Source organism: Pseudorasbora parva, chromosome 3 (genome assembly GCF_024679245.1).
Source record: "Pseudorasbora parva isolate DD20220531a chromosome 3, ASM2467924v1, whole genome shotgun sequence".
Taxonomy (NCBI): Eukaryota; Metazoa; Chordata; class Actinopteri; order Cypriniformes; family Gobionidae; genus Pseudorasbora; species Pseudorasbora parva.
Genome location: NC_090174.1, coordinates 52,421,521 through 52,438,492, shown reverse-complemented (window position 1 = coordinate 52,438,492; position 16,972 = coordinate 52,421,521). Strand labels below are relative to the sequence as shown.

The window sequence follows — 16,972 nt, the reverse complement described above, 5'->3', positions numbered from 1 at the left end:
GAGAGCGGCAGCTTGTTAACATATAAGAGGGCTGGATGATCCAAGAGAAGAGGGGAAACAGACTTCCCCCAGGGAGGACAGAGAACATCTGCTGGGTTGCAAACAGCCAGGGAGATGTGACAGAGCGTACAGACACACACATGCTCACACTTCTAAATACCTGCATAATGACTCAAATGCCTCTTAGCCAGTCACAGAGCAAGTTTTTTGAGCTCTGTGCTGAGCTGAGCAGAGAGTGTCATTTCTAATTATTATTCAGAGAAGATGGCAATTACACACAGCGGGACAGGACGCACTTACAGATCTCAACCAGAAAGTGGCAACGTTGAGCAAATTGTGCACTGAAGGGTTTCTTTGTCTGATTTGAACAAGGAAGTGTTCTGACTTCTGACTGATGGTATTACAAAAAAAAAAACACAGTGCCAAACCATTCACTATTGACCATCCTGAGTCGTTACGAGTTATGGCTAAAAACGATTAAAATCTCTACTACTTAGCCGAAATATTGTGTTAAAAATAAATACATAAATAAATAAGACACAAAAACTTTTTTTGTATGCCACATATGTATTTAGGCATTACAACATTGAAATGTACAGTATAAATATTGCATTATATAAATATTAGAATTAAAACTGAAATAAAAAAATGAAAGCTAAATATAAATATAAAAAACCTAATAAAATATATACGCATTTATTAAAAATGTCAGTCTAATATTCATAATAAACATGTGCATCCCATGGAAAATATAAGTTGGCTTTACAATATTATAAATGTACATTTAGGATTTTACATTTAACAGTCATTCAATTATTAATGTTTTGAAAAATGTATTCCAACTTATAGTAATTATAAATTATAGTATGTTTTTCCAATTTGTTTTTGGAGTAGATATATATACGTTTGAATGGCTGTCAAAGGAGAAAGATGCCAGATGGTGCAGTTACTGCATCTACCAGTAGAGGCTGATTGCTGATGCTAAACTCGGTTTTATATGGTTAGCAGTGTGTATTAAAAAAGTCAAACTGATCAAACCGACCAAGCTGATGTAAAACAGAATACACGGAGATATAAAAAATAGTTGACTCAAGCCAACAGCAGCACATCTAATGGAAGAGAGTGAGTCTCTTCCATTAGAAGTTGAGCGGACTAAAAAAGGAACAGTCTAAAAATAGATGTCACTTTGAATGGAATCCAGATGTGAGCAACATAAAGGGAACAGAGGTGAACTCTGTGTGTGTGTCTTTGTCCTTCGTAAGTTCTGAGCAGGGCTGAATGAGAGGGCAGTGAGCTCTGGTTGAGGGAATTGAGCCGCAAAACTGAAGCGAGTCAAGTTGAAGGCTGCAGTTTTTCCTCTGATGTTCCTCCACAGCTCCTTACAAAGCAGCTTCGCTATAAATACAGTCCTGCCCTGCATATAGCTCATAACCGCAGCACTCCAAACACACACTCTGCTATTAAAGAACTATTTTAAGGCCTTTGATGCTTTGACATGGATACAAAAAAAAAGACTTAGAAAGACAGAAAATGGACAAACACACTAATTAGGAAAAGACAAGCGTGTACACTCATATGCAGACTATAAAAACACACCCACGTTCACTGGGACAAAGACGGGAGGAGCCACGGTCTGATGCTGACACATAACAGTACAATTAAAAAGAGAGGTAAGAGGGGAAAAAAACACATTAAGAAAGACACAGGTGGAGTGTTTACACTGACACGCAAGCACAAGCGGCACGTTTAAGAGCGTGAGAGAGTAGGCGGTTGGGGGGGAGGAGGGGAAGTGCTGTAATTGCAGTAGATTAGATGAAGGAGTGGTGGGGCTGCCGCTGCTTTGGGAAGGGAAAAGAGGAGAACATGGCTCAGCTACAGGAAATGGTCAGAACGGATTACCACAACAATAGGCTGAAAAACTCACAAAAGCCACTAAAGTGCAGAGAGCAGAGAGCGAGCGAGGGAAGGTCAAAAGAAAGAGGTATGAAATGGAAAAACGACACAAACAATATATATATACTGTTTGTGTCGTTTTCTCCAAATGAGGAATTGAACAGGTGTTCCTAATAATCCTTCAGGTGAGTGTGATAATATATTTATATACACACTCACCTAAAGGATTATTAGGAACACCTGTTCATTTTTTCATTAATGCAATTATCTAATCAACCAATCACATGGCAGTTGCTTCAATGCGTTTAGGGGTGTGGTCCTGGTCAAGACAATCTCCTGAACTCCAAACTGAATGTCAGAATGGGAAAGAAAGATGATTTAAGCAATTTTGGGCGTTGCGTGGTCTGAGTATTTCACAATCTGCTCAGTTACTGGGATTTTCACGCACAACCATTTCTAGGTTTTACAAAGAATGGTGTGAAAAGGAAAAAAACATCCAGTATGCGGCAGTCCTGTGGGTGAAAATGCCTTGTTGATGCTAGAGGTCAGAGGAGAATGGCCGACTGATTCAAGCTGATGGAAGAGCAACTTTGACTGAAAAAAACACTTGTTACAACCGAGGTATGCAACAAAGCATTTGTGAAGCCACAACTCAACAACCTTGAGGCGGATGGGCTACAACAGCAGAAGACCCCACCGGGTACCACTCATCTCCACTACAAATAAGAAAAAGAGGCTAGGGAAGAGGCCTGATTGAGTTGTGTTAGTAGGCTAGTCAGTACATCAAAACACGCAGTTATGCTAATGGCCGTGACATTTCCGAAACACACTTAAAGCGGTTGACCTATCACAACACACTTGTCCAATCAGAACACATTCTGATTTTGGAAAGGAGTGGTTTCGTAGAGATGGGAATGAAACAGAGCATCACTGACAGACTGAGAAGAGAGGCGGAGCAATAAGGTCAAATATATGAAAAATAATGCTTATACATTACAACACATCATCAGAGAAGAAATGTTGCTGCAAGAGGGAGGGGGATTTATTTTGATTATGAAGATTATGAAGGCACATTAATTAAAAAAATATATGATGTGCACATATACATAATTAATTACACTGCAGTATAAAAAAATATTGATTTTAAAAGCCAGCAGCCATATCACCATGTAGGCCAAGACTGCTCACCCTGTGGTCTGTGTGGGTCCAGTATAGTGATGGGTACACAGTATACTGCCAATAAGCACCGTTCTTCTGATGAGGTGTTAAACCGAGGTTCTGACTCTCTTTGGTCATTAAAAATCCCAGGATGTCCTTTGGAAAAAAGTAGGGGTGTAAACCCGGCATCCTGGCCAAATTTGCCCATTGGCCCCTGTCCATCATGGCCTCCTAATAATCCCCATATACTAACTGGCTTCATCACTCGGTCTCCTCTCCACATATTGTTAGCTGGTGTGCGGTGGGCGTTCTGGTGCAATATGGCTGCCGTCGCATCATCCAGGTGGAATATCACACATAAACTGACAGACATCCCATCTTCCTGACAGATGTCACTGGAATATGTGTCTCGGTGACAGCACTAGACAGTGAAAACAGCTGAAAAGAGTCTCACGTCTGAAGACTCTACATGTGAATCATTTTGCATGTTCATAATGGCTGACATCTGGTTTGCTAACATGTTTTAGATGAGCTTTGAAAGGAGGACATGTGGTTGAATTTATTATAGCTGGCAAAATAGCTAGCTAAAATTACTTAGAGCACTTTTAAGTCAATTATTTTTTTATTCTTAGAAAAAGTAAACCATAGTATTATCTATAAAATCATATGCTAGTTCCTGGGTTTTAGAAAGCTGGTAGTCAATAGCTGGTCATGGGTTAATAGCACTAGCTGGTTAGCCAACTACATGTTCCAAAAACAATCTTAACCTCACATTAAGATGGAATAATCAGCTTATACCTGGTTTGTAGCTGGTCAAAGATGATTTAACAGTTTGACAATGTTGTTAACTAAAATTAAAGCTATTAAAAATGCTAATTATAATAAAACTAAAAATATAAACATTAGGGAACTTTTTGCGGCTGACCTTTATTGCATATTTGTAGGAGTTTCTCTGTCAGATGGAAAATTTTTAGGAGAAGAGTATTTAAATGATTCATGCATGGTGATTTACTAAGGTTTGTGCTATTCAATCTACTGGTATACTGGTAAAAAAGCATGTCTTAAACCGGATGCTAATTGGTAGATTTAGAAAATAATCCGGCTCCATCTATGTTCTTTAATGTGTTCGCCGTCAGTTGATTATGCGCACAACTTTTCCCTCCCTCCGGCGTGTTTTATTTTTGGAATTGCGCTCTCATGCTAGCTTACCTCGTTTAGTAAATCTGGCCCTTAGTCTCCTGAGCTATGAAAAAGCAACATCAGAGCAATGAAACTGTCTTCGGGGCGGAACATGAGTTAATGCAGGAATGGCAGAAAAGCTGTGGGTTCTGAAAAATGACAGAAACTTATTGGATAAGTATTGGAGTAAAAGAGGAAGGTAGAAATGGGGGGTGGGGGTGCAAGATTGAAAGAAAATGAAAGAGTGAGCGGACGAGACAGTATGACAGTAAAAGGGAGAGATGTGTGAAAGGTGGTTGAAAATAGGCCGGCGTTTGACAGGGGGGTGGGGGTGGGGGGTGAGTCTGCAGTCGAGAATTGAGCTCACAGCTTGTACCGAGTTTGACCTTTTCATGAAAGTGGCGAGCGCATAAAAAAAATAGAAAGACTTTCATTTTTTCTGTCCCCTTTAACAAACAGACTCCTTCTGGAGCGAACAGGTCCACAAAGGGTACAGCAGACAGATTTATTGAATGGAAAAAGAAACACTTTTACAGACAACGAGAAGTACAAGCGCAGGAGAGGGCGTCTGTTAGAAAGGATAAATCACTGACATCTGTGTATATCTGTGTGCGGGGAGGAGTCCGGCACAGATAGACGGATAGGACTTACATAAACACACACACATACACACGCAGTGGGCCTGTCCTTTTCAGCGGAGGCCGTCATTATTGTAATTGGAGGGTAGAGAGATGTGCTAGGCAGGCAGTCCCCTTCTCTCTCTCTCTCTCTCTCTCTCTCTCTCTCTCTCTCTCTCTCTCTCTCTCTGTAGCTTTGCCATCCTCTGCACGTTGGACATTCATGCCATTCCTCTATAAGTCAGCAGGAGTTTCCTTTGGCCTCTGTTGAGATTGTCTTTAATTTTCACTTTGACCTGCTCTCTGTCTCTTTCTCTGACCATGATGTGCCAGGACATCAGTTGTGGAGCTCCACTGTGGAGAGTTATGGGTGGGGCGTGGGAGGGGCCGGGGCATCTGATTCCCCTTTGAACTCTCGGAGCTGTTTTTCAGCATGAAGACAACAGTTTAATGGCTGGGAAAATGAGTAGGGCCCTATGAAATCAGTGTCATCTTTTTGTTATATTCCGTTATAATTGTTCCCGAATTTCATTTTTTCCATTTGAATTCTGCCGGAGCCATAGCCGTGTGGGCAAGTAAATGGACTGGACTGCATTTATATAGCGCTTTTATCCAAAGCGCTTTACATTATTGCCTCACATTCACCCATTCATACACCGACGGCGATGTCAGCCATGTAAGGCGCCATCCAGCTCGTCGGGAGCAGCTGGGGTTAGGTGTCTTGCTCAAGGACACTTCGACACTTGGTCAGGTGGAACCGGGGATTGAACCACCAACCTTCTGGTTTGTAGGCAACCTACATGAACCACTGAGCCACTGCCGCCCCATCATTACATCAAGTGCTCTGATATGTATGGTGCGGTTTGAGTTCGAGTTTCCCCTCTTTCCTCTGCTGTGATTTCCGGTCTATCCTCTTACTATGCAAATAAAGTCCCAAAAGCCCCAAAATATAACTTTATGGATACCATTTTAATGGTCAAATAACATTTATAATCAAAAACATGTCTAATTATTTGAAATATTGAAACATAAAATGTAACATTTTTAAAAAAAAATAATTTCTTTCATTTTAAGGGATGAAGTGTCTTTTTTCAAATTTCATTTCTTTTTCCATTCTAATATTTCTGGATTCCATTTTAGTGGCTAGTTAAATTGTAATGATCAAAAAGCATGTGTAAATCAATAGAATTTTTGAAAAAATGTAATGATGATTTTTTTTTACAATAATTGAAAATTTTATCTTTTCAGAAATTGTGTGTTGTCGGTTTTAATTTTTCTAGATTTATAATTTAATACAAATATATTAACAAAAATGGTGGTAATCAAATAAAGCAGTGAAAAAGTTACTACCTTTTAAAATGTAATTAAATGAAAACTTAACAATTCCTTTTATTTTTGCCAAACAAAATGGTTCCAAAATAGAAAAATTATGATATTCCTTTTTTAATAATTATATTCATATTACTGTTATTATTATTACTTTGAGAGAAGTACATTCTACTATACAATAGTAACATGTTTACAACTTGTTTACAATTTCTTCAAGTTAAGGCTACACTGTGTGATATTTTCCCCTATCTAACGGTGAAAAGGTATATGACCATCCAGTGAATATTAGTTTCTGTTCCTCTCAATTTTGATTTCGTTTTAACTCCTACGGTGGCCGATTTAGTCCAAGATTAACATGGCAATCCTCCTCTTCACATTCGACACGGTGCCATCAAGCGTTAAAATGCGAAAGGCGAAGCTTGAATTTATGGGTATGTCCCACTTTGGCTAATGTACTTTCAAGATGGAGGAGCAACATGGCGACCAGCATTCGAACCCCTCACCCGTATGTATTTTCAATGGCATATTATAAACTTACGAGAATACTTTATTAATTGAAAGAAGTAAATATACATTAATGAGCACATATATTTGTGAAAGAACTAAGTGTTTTTAGCTAAGAATAAACTAAAAAAGTTACACAGTGTAGCTTTACACCGAACTTTGATTTTGACTTTGATTGCAGATCTGGGGGAAAAATTACAGAAAGATCTTAACTTTAGAATCCTATTTTATCTGTTTGGTAACCATGGCAATTTCAGGTAGGACAGCATTTACGACAAAAACTTTTACAGAATGACATTTTTTAAATGCATAATCTTATGTTAACTATGGATAGGCAGAAGCTAACTCAACAAAAAATCCTAAGAGCTGTTTTAACTTTAGGACAACCCCACTGGTGTCCTAACTTCAAACCCATTTGAAATCCAGTGGTAAAAATCACAGTACAATAATCCTTTTTTCGAGAGAGTGTTACATAAGATGAACGTTTTGATGGTGGAGATACTTTTGGAGTACCCAGAGGATGTGCTCCGCTTTGATGATAAAATGCTTGTAAATTATTACAGACTCCATGACACATGATTTTGCAGTAAGTTGACCAATTGCGACAAACATTGTTTTGACGCTGGACGTTTGATATTCACAAATTTAAGGACCGTCTCTAAAGTTACATACAACATTTCTAACTTCAATAGCATTTTAACAGAGTATGTAACATGTACATCATAGTTGACACCTAGATGAACACTTTACAGTTGGTGTTGATACTTTAAAGGCATTCCGTCATCCCGTTCAAATATTAAGGTAAGAAATGTGTATACCAATATTGTATGTAACTTTAGTTTGAATATCAAACGCTTTCGTTTTATTTTTTTTATTTTTTTTTTACTTTTCAACGGAGCTTATCAAGTTTCAATCTCTGCCAAATTGAAATAAAAATGTTTTTTCCATTTTGATTATTTCGGTTTAGGCTACCTCAGAAGCAGTTTGCGAGTTGTTGGTTGCTTGGTAACAGACCTGACAGTTGATTACCAAACTCCATGGAGCGGTTTAAGATTTCCTAACTACAGATAAGATGAGATTTGGTAAGATAGGATAAGAATCCTAAATCAAGTTAAGATTTGCTTCTGTAGTACAAAATTGTGAAAAATCCTAAATAACTTATCATATCTTAAGTTAAGACCTAAGATAGAAAGTTTCTGTAATACGCTCCCTGGAGACAAAATGCATGTGTTCATGTCCTCATATAGTGAGATGGCGATACTGAAAACACCACAAGCGTCACGGCATGCTTGATTATGTGTAGTTGATTAAACCACACCACTCATTCACACAGAGACACACACCACGCTTTGATAATGAACAGAGGGAATGAAAAGACGTTTAGTTGCAGACTAAATACGCGTGTTTACATTGCTTGCGAATCCTCTGTGTCTTTAAGATGGGGATAATTGTGGAGGAGGGGTCTTTAGGGGGTGTGGGTGTGGAAAGTACTGGGTAAATATTATCTCTGCTGCAATCCAGCTCTCCACCTCCAACCACACACACACACACACGCTACTAGAGCTCTAAATCCCTCAGACTGCCAGTCTAAGCACTCTGCGCTCTCACACACACAAACATTAAATTGCACTCCGATGCTTTGCCTGTTTTTCTGGCTTTCATCCTCCCTGAAAAGCGCATGTGTGCTGCGCAGGCCTACTGTTTATGTGGTTTAGGGCCCAAACGAAGTCACACATGACCTGAAACAGTAGTTAAACACACACTGCAGACACACTGTGTATTTTTCTGTTCTTTCTGGACTTTCTTTAACAACCCTCTCTCTCTCTCCCTCTCTCTCGCTCGCTCGCTCAACTAAAGCCATTTCCTGTCCATTTAAGGCAGTGTTCCCAGCTGCTACCATCTCTACTGAGGGCTTAAAAGGAGATGCTATCAGTTTATGGGTGTACATATAAAATCATGCCTACTGCCTAATGTTTATTGTAGCTGTTTTCTTTTTTGATTATCAACACTGATTTAGATTAAAACAGGAAAAGATGTAGGAACAAAATCACAAAACAGTTGGGCCACTTGCACGCAGCATTTCAGCATCTAGTTGAAATTCGCTAAGCTAGAACATCACAGTTCCAAGAGTATTTCATTTAAGCCAAGTTATGTTGCATGCCAACCGCCCTTTCTATGTACACTAGGGTTTGAAATTTTGAGAGATTTTTTATTTATTTAGATTTTTTTAATCAATCAAAAGTGACAGTAAAACATGTATAATGCTACTAAATATTTTAATTTCAAATAAATGCTCTTCGTTTGAACTTTTTATTCATCAAAGAATCCTGAAAAATCACAGGAATAAATGCCATTTTTAATGCATTTAAATAAAAACGTGAAAATTAAAAAATAAATAAATAAACATTTTCATTATATATACAGTCCAACCTAAATCTATTCAGACACCTTCAAACATTTCTCACTTGATCACAGTTTATTCGCTATAGTTTAGAAAATGGTAATACAATTTGACAAGAACTCTTGAGTTAAACTGTCAGAACAAATTAATCTTGATCATTTCAGATAGAAATAGGCTGGATTACAATCAACCAAACATCTGTTAGCTGTTCGATTTAAGTACACAATTAGATGAGACCGATTTAGGTCAAACAATGACCAAGCAATGCTTCATTTAGTTTAGGCCATTACCACACTAATGCGTTTTCATTTGAAAATGCATCTTTCCGTCCACACTGAGACAGTGTTTTAAGTCAACGAAAACTGAGCTTTTTGAAAAGGCTCTCCAAAGCGAATACATTTGAAAACGTCGTCTTTGCGTCATAGTGTGGACATTGAAGATGGAGATATATTTGAAAACGATGACGCATGTTTAGTCATGGGATGCATATATCCAATAGATATGTCTCTTTATACCGCTATTGTAGCAGTTATGTGCTAAATAATACGTTTTTGCACACTTCATATCACAGTCCTGCAAGGATGATAGGAAATGTACTTGCATTTGCTGTCCTGTGGCAAAACACGAGTTGAGTTGCGTTTAAGACCAAACATAATAAAGGTTGACCGAGTGCAATCTGGACGCATCAGTAAATGGTGAGATATTTTGCTAAATAAAATGATTTGAAATAAAAAGAATTGTGTAATATCTTTATGATGTCTGCTTTTATGAGGTTTTATGCATGAGCGGTAAGTTGAATTTCCCTTATCTGATGATTCACTGTGGATGAGAAACTTTTGGAAAACGTTAGTGTGGACGGAGAGTGTTTTGAAGCGAAAACTCAAATTTATGTCTGAGTGTTTTTCAAATCTATCCGGATTAATTTAGACGTAGCCTCAGCCTGTGGTGAGAAAGGTCACTGTGGCAAGCGGGACGAGAGGACGGACCGTGAGAACGGGGCGACACAGAGGAGCTTGGGCGCATAAAAAGAGGAGCGACGACAGTGAAGGAGAGAGAGAGGAACAGGTCTGGATTTCATGTTGTGTTTTATTTACGTTGTATTATTTGTGTGCCCGGCAGCGGATCAACGCTGAGGGACTGTCAGCGTTTTTACTTTCATTTGGTTTATTTGATTAATGCATGGGCATCTGAACTATTGCATGTGGGTGGGACAAGAGCCACCCACTTTTTACAACCAAGGATATCGGACCCACTCACTTTAATCGTCTCTAATTCAGTACGTCTGTTTACCTAACCCTAACCGATAAACAATTATTATTAAACACGTTAGAAGCTTTATTCACACTTTTCTTATATTTCCTTCATTTTTATTGAAAATAAATGCCTTTCCTATGTGATATGTGATGGGAAAAGGCAGTAGAGCGAGTTCGGCAAAAAGCAGATTCAAACTTTAGATTGATTTGCATCAAAACTTGATGCCCTGCGTCTTACCCAAGCGGCAACCTCTCTCAGTTTCTGTTTCTGTTGAGCCAATATGGAAGTGACTTAAACTGCAATTCATCTACTAGCCACTAGAAGGGAGCAGAATCTCATTGAGCCCCATGTTAAAAATCTCAACTTTACAGCAAAAAAAAAAAAAAAAATTTTTAACAATCTGTTACAAATTGTGGTTTTGGTCAATACAGCTATTTTTGCGCTTCATGACAACGGTGGGGGGATTTTTTAACTCATTCGTTTACATCATATAAAGCCTTAAAGTTCTGCATAATTAAGGGGGTGGTTACTTTCAGTGACAGGTGGATAACTATTTATCCACTGTCTATTAGTCATTGCATCACCTAAACTCCGCCCACATCCTGCCTCTTTGCTCATTTTCTGTTATCTGGGTGTGACGCGCGCTGGCAAGATGGCAACAGCAAGCTCGTCTCTTTTTTTAGGCTTCAGAACGGCTTATAGAATGGTTGACTTCATGGACACTACGTTCATTTTTTTTTTTTTTTACAGTCTTACCCCTACATTATTGCCATGGTAAATGATTCAGAGATTTCTGTAATGGCATCTAACGTTACTCAAGTAAAAGGAAAAATCTGAGAGAGAGGACCCACCCACATTTTATTTGCTTCCGATGCCCATTGATTAATGTCTTTTCAAAGTTTGCCGGTTCCTGCCTCCTTCTTCCCTTTGCTACAGTCACATTAGCAATTCCAGAAAAAAACACTTGGCAAAACATGGTCGGATCAAAGTGTTTGAATAATTTTGGTCCCAAATTTTTATACATTTTACTGGTAGTCCACTGTATGAAAAACTTTTGCGTATAATATATCACAGCTTACTTTATTTTCTATCCTCACTTACATAAATTACCTATATTGTCTAGTAAAAAAAACTGGTGTCTAAATTAATAATAATAATAATAATAACTAATATATATATATATATATACCGGTATACAGTGGTGCTTGAACATTTGTGAACCAATTGCAGAATATTTGAAAATGTGAATAATTGTAACAAAATAAGAGGGAGCTTACAAAATCAAACAATAATTTTTTTTTTTTTTTTAATTTATTTAGGAAACAGCCTAAATTAACAGCCAGGATGTAAAATTTTTTAGAATTTGAAGATCAAGGTAAATTGTACATAATTTGTCTTCCAGGAAACATGTATTTATCTTCTGTTGCTTCCAAAGGGCAGGACAATTATAAAATTATGTTAAAAATGATATTTAATAAAATAAGAAAAAGGTGGATATCATCTTGTTAAAAAGTTTACCCTCACCCCCTTAATGCGTCTTTCCTTCTGTAGCTTCAGTGAATGTTTGAACCTTTTTTTTATAGTTGTATTTGTGTCCCTCAAAATCTCAAAATCATACTGGCACTGCTGAAAATGTCATCTTTATTGAGTTGAGATCTGGTGACTGTGGGGGCCATTTGTTCAAGAAAGCAATTTGAAATGATTTGAGCTTTGTGACATGGTGCATTATACTGCTGGAAGTAGCCATCAGAGGATGGTTACATGTTGGTCATAAAGGGATGGACATGGTCAGAAACAATGCTCAGGTAGGCTGTGGCATTTAAACAATGGCACTAAGGGGCCTAAAGTGTGCCAAGAAAACATCCCCCACACCATTACACCACCACCGCCAGCCTGCACAGTGGTAACAAGCCATGATGGATCCATGTTCTCATTCTATTTACGCCAAATCCTGACGCTACCATCTGAATGTCTCAACAGAAATCGAGACTCATCAGATCAGGCAACATTTTTCCATTCTTCTATTCTTCTCTATTTTCCATTCTTTTATTTGAAAGTAGTAGTAGTGCAACGATAGTGCAAATTATGCTTATTTACAAAGGGCTGTGCTATTTACCAGGCACATTTCACTTTGTGATACTACGTTAAACTGAGTTTTAATAAAAATAAAAAAAGATGTTTGAGTAAATTTTCTATTGATCTTTCTCAAAGTAATTCATCAAATGGGGGTGAAGAGCATTACAGGGCATCCATCCAGACACGCAGTGTAGACTAGTGCACTTTCTGCATTTTAAAGAGCCGATTCAGATGTCTGGACTAGAGTAGTGAAGTGATATTTTACAGTCTCAGCAAAGTATGCCAGCTCACGCTAGTCTGTTTCATCCCCCACACCCTTTTATTCAGGACTGGCCTGCAAAACACTTTTAAAAAAATCAGTGCTAATTTTGAGGGTGCATCTGTGCCTTTAACCTGATTTTAGTGCAAATACACCACAAGAATCTCTTAGACAGGTTTTTATCTTATATTGCTGTAAAAATATTTATAAACACCTAAAGCAGGACAGATTTACTTGAGAAACTAAATAGTGAAAATAAGCTTCGAGAGTGGTTTCGGTCAGACGTCCAGCATTATTTTTATTACCCCACTGGCAAATAGTTTTTCTCCTACTTTAAGCATAAACCTGATTAAATGTTCTCAGATGTATGCTTAAAAATAAAAACAATATTTTGCCACTGAGATAAGACAAATATACATAATTCAAATGATATTATCTGAAAACAAATATTAAAATGTTATGCAATTTTGCTTCTCAAGTAAATGCATATTTGAGGACAAAAAATACTGATAAAGTGAGAGATTTTGGTTTTTAAACAACACTCTAACCACGCACAATCAATTCTTTTTGAATTCCCTCCAGAGGAAGCGCAAGAGAAAAAGAGAAGTAGAGAGTGGCGACATAGAAAACATTGAAAGGGAGAACGGGCACAAATGGAGCGAGTGCAAGTGAATAGGGAGGTAAAGCCTATAAAACCGTAATGTGATATCTCAGTGAATTCAGAGCAGAAATCGCACCTTTTATCTCAAATCTGCATTGAGAATGAAGGGAGGGGTCAACTGAAGAAAAGAAGAAAGAGACGGATGGATAAAGAAAGGAGGAGTGCCATAAAAATACTGTGAGAAAAAGGGGACCGGGACAGTGGGCTCATTTGCCACGCAGCCACCGCTGGGAGGAATCGCTCACAGTTTTGTTTGGTCATTAGATACTCACCATTATATTTAACTGTCTTGCGTGGGACGGGGTTCCAGTTGACGCAAATCCCCTTTTCAAACCCGATCACGAACATCACGAGAAGAACTTTCGCACACCCCATTTCTCCGCTCCCACTCCTTTTATTCTGCTCCACGGAACGCAGATTCTGATTGGACGAGGCGCGATGCTTCTGATTGGACGAGGAGGTGTGGAGGCTCCAGATGCGTTCAATGGCTCCTGTCAGGAGAGATAAAGAAAACAAAAAACATAAACAAAAGTGCTTACGAGATGCACGCCAACATCCCTAGAGCCTTCTTGTCGCTATCCCGGTAAAGCTGGAACTGTCTATGGAGTGACAAAACACAGTCAGGACAATTTAATGACAGATTTTGCACTCTTTCAGAAGGTAAAACGATAAACACATCTTGGCAGACCACCAGCCAAATTGAGGATGCTTGTCAGAGCAAAGCAGCGTCAACACAACTCACAATCATTTACCGAAGAACATGTCGCACATTGAAGAAGGCCTGTTTTTGACAACCATGGACAAACGAGAAATGCGTTTGTAATTATAATTGGAGTCTGCGTTCTCCTTAATGCATTATGATGATGCCCGAAGCAAGGTTTAAAGGGAGAGTGGGAAAAAAAAGGCCTGAGCGGTCCAGTCTGTTCAGCTATAGCCGTTTTCACACGTTTGCTCTAATCATCGACTCACACCTGTTTCTCTCCATTAAAAAGGGAAATTAGGGCCTTGATAATATTTGCTGATTTGAGAGCAAACCCATTGACTTTTAAATGTGCGTCAAATGTCAAATACTGTTTAGCGGTGCAGATAACAATGTAAAACCCTCTCTCTGCCTGCACTGTGTTTTATCATTCAGTCTGAAAAGGTTGTGCGAATTCAAATGTTCACAATGATAAGCAAGCGTGGAGGGGCGGACTCTTGCCTTCATTGGATTGAGATGTGGACCTGTGCAATGGCAATCTCACGACCATTGATTTCTGTTTTTCTTTTTTCATTAGCATGAAAGAGAGAGAGAGCCTGATAAGAGGTAAGTCAGAGATGGTGGTGATTCGCTTCAAATGAGTTGTCCGTAATAGAGGGGTTGCAATATAGCAATTCGATGACTCACTTCTCCACATGCACGCATTTTTTTTTTATTGGATCGATGTGCCATTGCTTATATCTATGTTTTGCGGTGAGGGACTGGAATGCGTCAGACTGTTTTGACAGGTGGTGTCTACTTGACTTTTAAAAACAGGCGATTGTGTTCTCTGCACTTTTTCTGGCATGGCAGTTTCAAACTAAATATGCTCTGTTTCTCTCTCCCTGCATATATATATATATATATATATATATATATATATATATATATATATATATATATATATATATATATATATATATATATATATATATATATAAACTCTAAGTTTTCAAAATTACAGTTTAATCGTATAAATATGTAATTCACTTGTCCAAGTAAAAAATTAGCTTGTCCGGAAAAAAGTTATTTATTATTTACATTTTTTTTGTGTATTGTAAATATAATTCATTCTGAAGCAATTTTCTCACCAGTGTTCATTCAGCTTTGGCATATTTTAAATCTGCATATTTAAGATATTTTTCCTTTTATAAAGAGCATTTCCCCCCTAATCTTATTAAATATAGGCAATGCTTCAGGTTTCATATTATCTTACATTTGAACTATATATATAAATAAAGACACTATAGGAGTGTTACCAATCACATTAAATAATTAACACTGAAAAAATACAACTGCATTAAAAAAAATTATGAGATTTGTATTTTTGCATAAACAAATAAGAAATGTTAGAAAGTATGCCTAAACGTTTTAGGGAACAGGGAATTGAATCCCGATTGAACAGATTCAAAAGCTGAATCGTTCAGTAACACACTCTGTTGCTGTGAGACGCGTTATGGTTCTGCTGTGATATATTTTCGCTGCTGAAACAGAACAAAAAACAGTCAATATTGCATCTAAAATGTAAGCGACTTATAATTCATAATTTATGGAGCTGTCATATAAAATCAGTGTCATTTTCAGTCGTGGTGGTATCCAGGAAAACAGCACACTTGGTTGTGTGATGCTGTTTAACTGTATCATATGCTAAACATATAAAAACTTCACATTTTGAATGTTTATCGCAGTTTCTCTGTGTGAGCCAACAGCACAACCTTGTTACCGTCAGTTCATTATATATTATACTATTATCCACTATCGATCGCCACTTACACTATGAATACAGAATCATTCTTGCATTTTGGTCATACCGTAGTTATTTTTTTGTTATTGCCGTTTTAATCCGCTTATCTGTCGGGCAAGTAAAATTCTCTTTCACTTGTCCCTTCAAAAAATCCATTTGTCCCGGACAAGCAGACAAGCGGACAGGCATTAATGTCGAGCCCTACTATTCATTTTTAAAATATTAATATATAATATTAATAATATTATATTATTTTCTATATAAAAATAGTATTCTATCTATCTATCTATCTATCTATCTATCTATCTATCTATCTATCTATCTATCTATCTATCTATCTATCTATCTATCTATCTATCTATCTATCTATCTATCTATCTATCTATCTATCTATCTATCTATCTATCTATCTATCTATCCACACACACAATGTATATATATATATACAGCCATCTGTGTCGCTGCTCGCTACCATATTTTTGATTGTTTCACTGAGAGGCTTCATATGATCATGCTTGACCTGCAGAGGGATTATGGGTAGAGCTCAAAAAAAAAGCAACAGAGCAGAGCAGCTCTCAAAGACCTTGTGCTAAATCTCCGGAAAACAACCATTTCAACCACCAAGAACAGAGAGTAAATCTCATTTGTCATGTGCGAATCAGGAGGAACATTGCTGTTGGCAGACCATTTAACAAATATAAAAACTAAAGCTATATTAGTTACTATACATAAAGATATATAACATCAAACAACATCACTGTATATGTCAAGTAATAAACATTGTTCTTCTGCCAAAGGAAGTGATCTGTGTGAAGATGGACGTACACTCAAAGAGTGTGTTTTAAAATGAACTCCTCCCTAAAGAAAACAAACAGCCTTTCCTCTGCTGTTTTTTCATGCACAGCCGGAAAAAGGTCAAAGGTTGACTGATCACCAGCTTTGTGAGTCTAAAGCATTTCCCATCCTCTTCCAATCTGCTCTTGTCTTCCTGTCAATAATAAGCTCTTCTCCAGAACTACCAACCAATCCCCATGTTCATCATCTAAACTAAAACAAGACCCTCTGAACTATGACCTACTGACCCCCAGAGACAGCAGATGTCAAGGCAACAGCATAGCCGTACGGATGCGCAAGAGGAAACAACTCCACCCCTCAACA

At 37.8% G+C, this 16,972-nt stretch overlaps 1 protein-coding gene across 3 annotated transcripts in view; it reads right to left on the bottom strand.

The window, feature by feature from the left end:
• sema4c (sema domain, immunoglobulin domain (Ig), transmembrane domain (TM) and short cytoplasmic domain, (semaphorin) 4C) overlaps positions 1-16,972 on the bottom strand; it is a 185,360-nt gene that overhangs the window by 29,664 nt on the left and 138,724 nt on the right. For all 3 annotated transcript variants that reach the window (XM_067439430.1, XM_067439429.1, XM_067439428.1), the window contains one exon: positions 13,604-13,822. In XM_067439430.1, coding sequence (XP_067295531.1) covers positions 13,604-13,706 — 103 coding nt within the window. In that variant the 5' untranslated portion in view covers positions 13,707-13,822. The remainder of the gene's footprint in view (positions 1-13,603; positions 13,823-16,972) is intronic.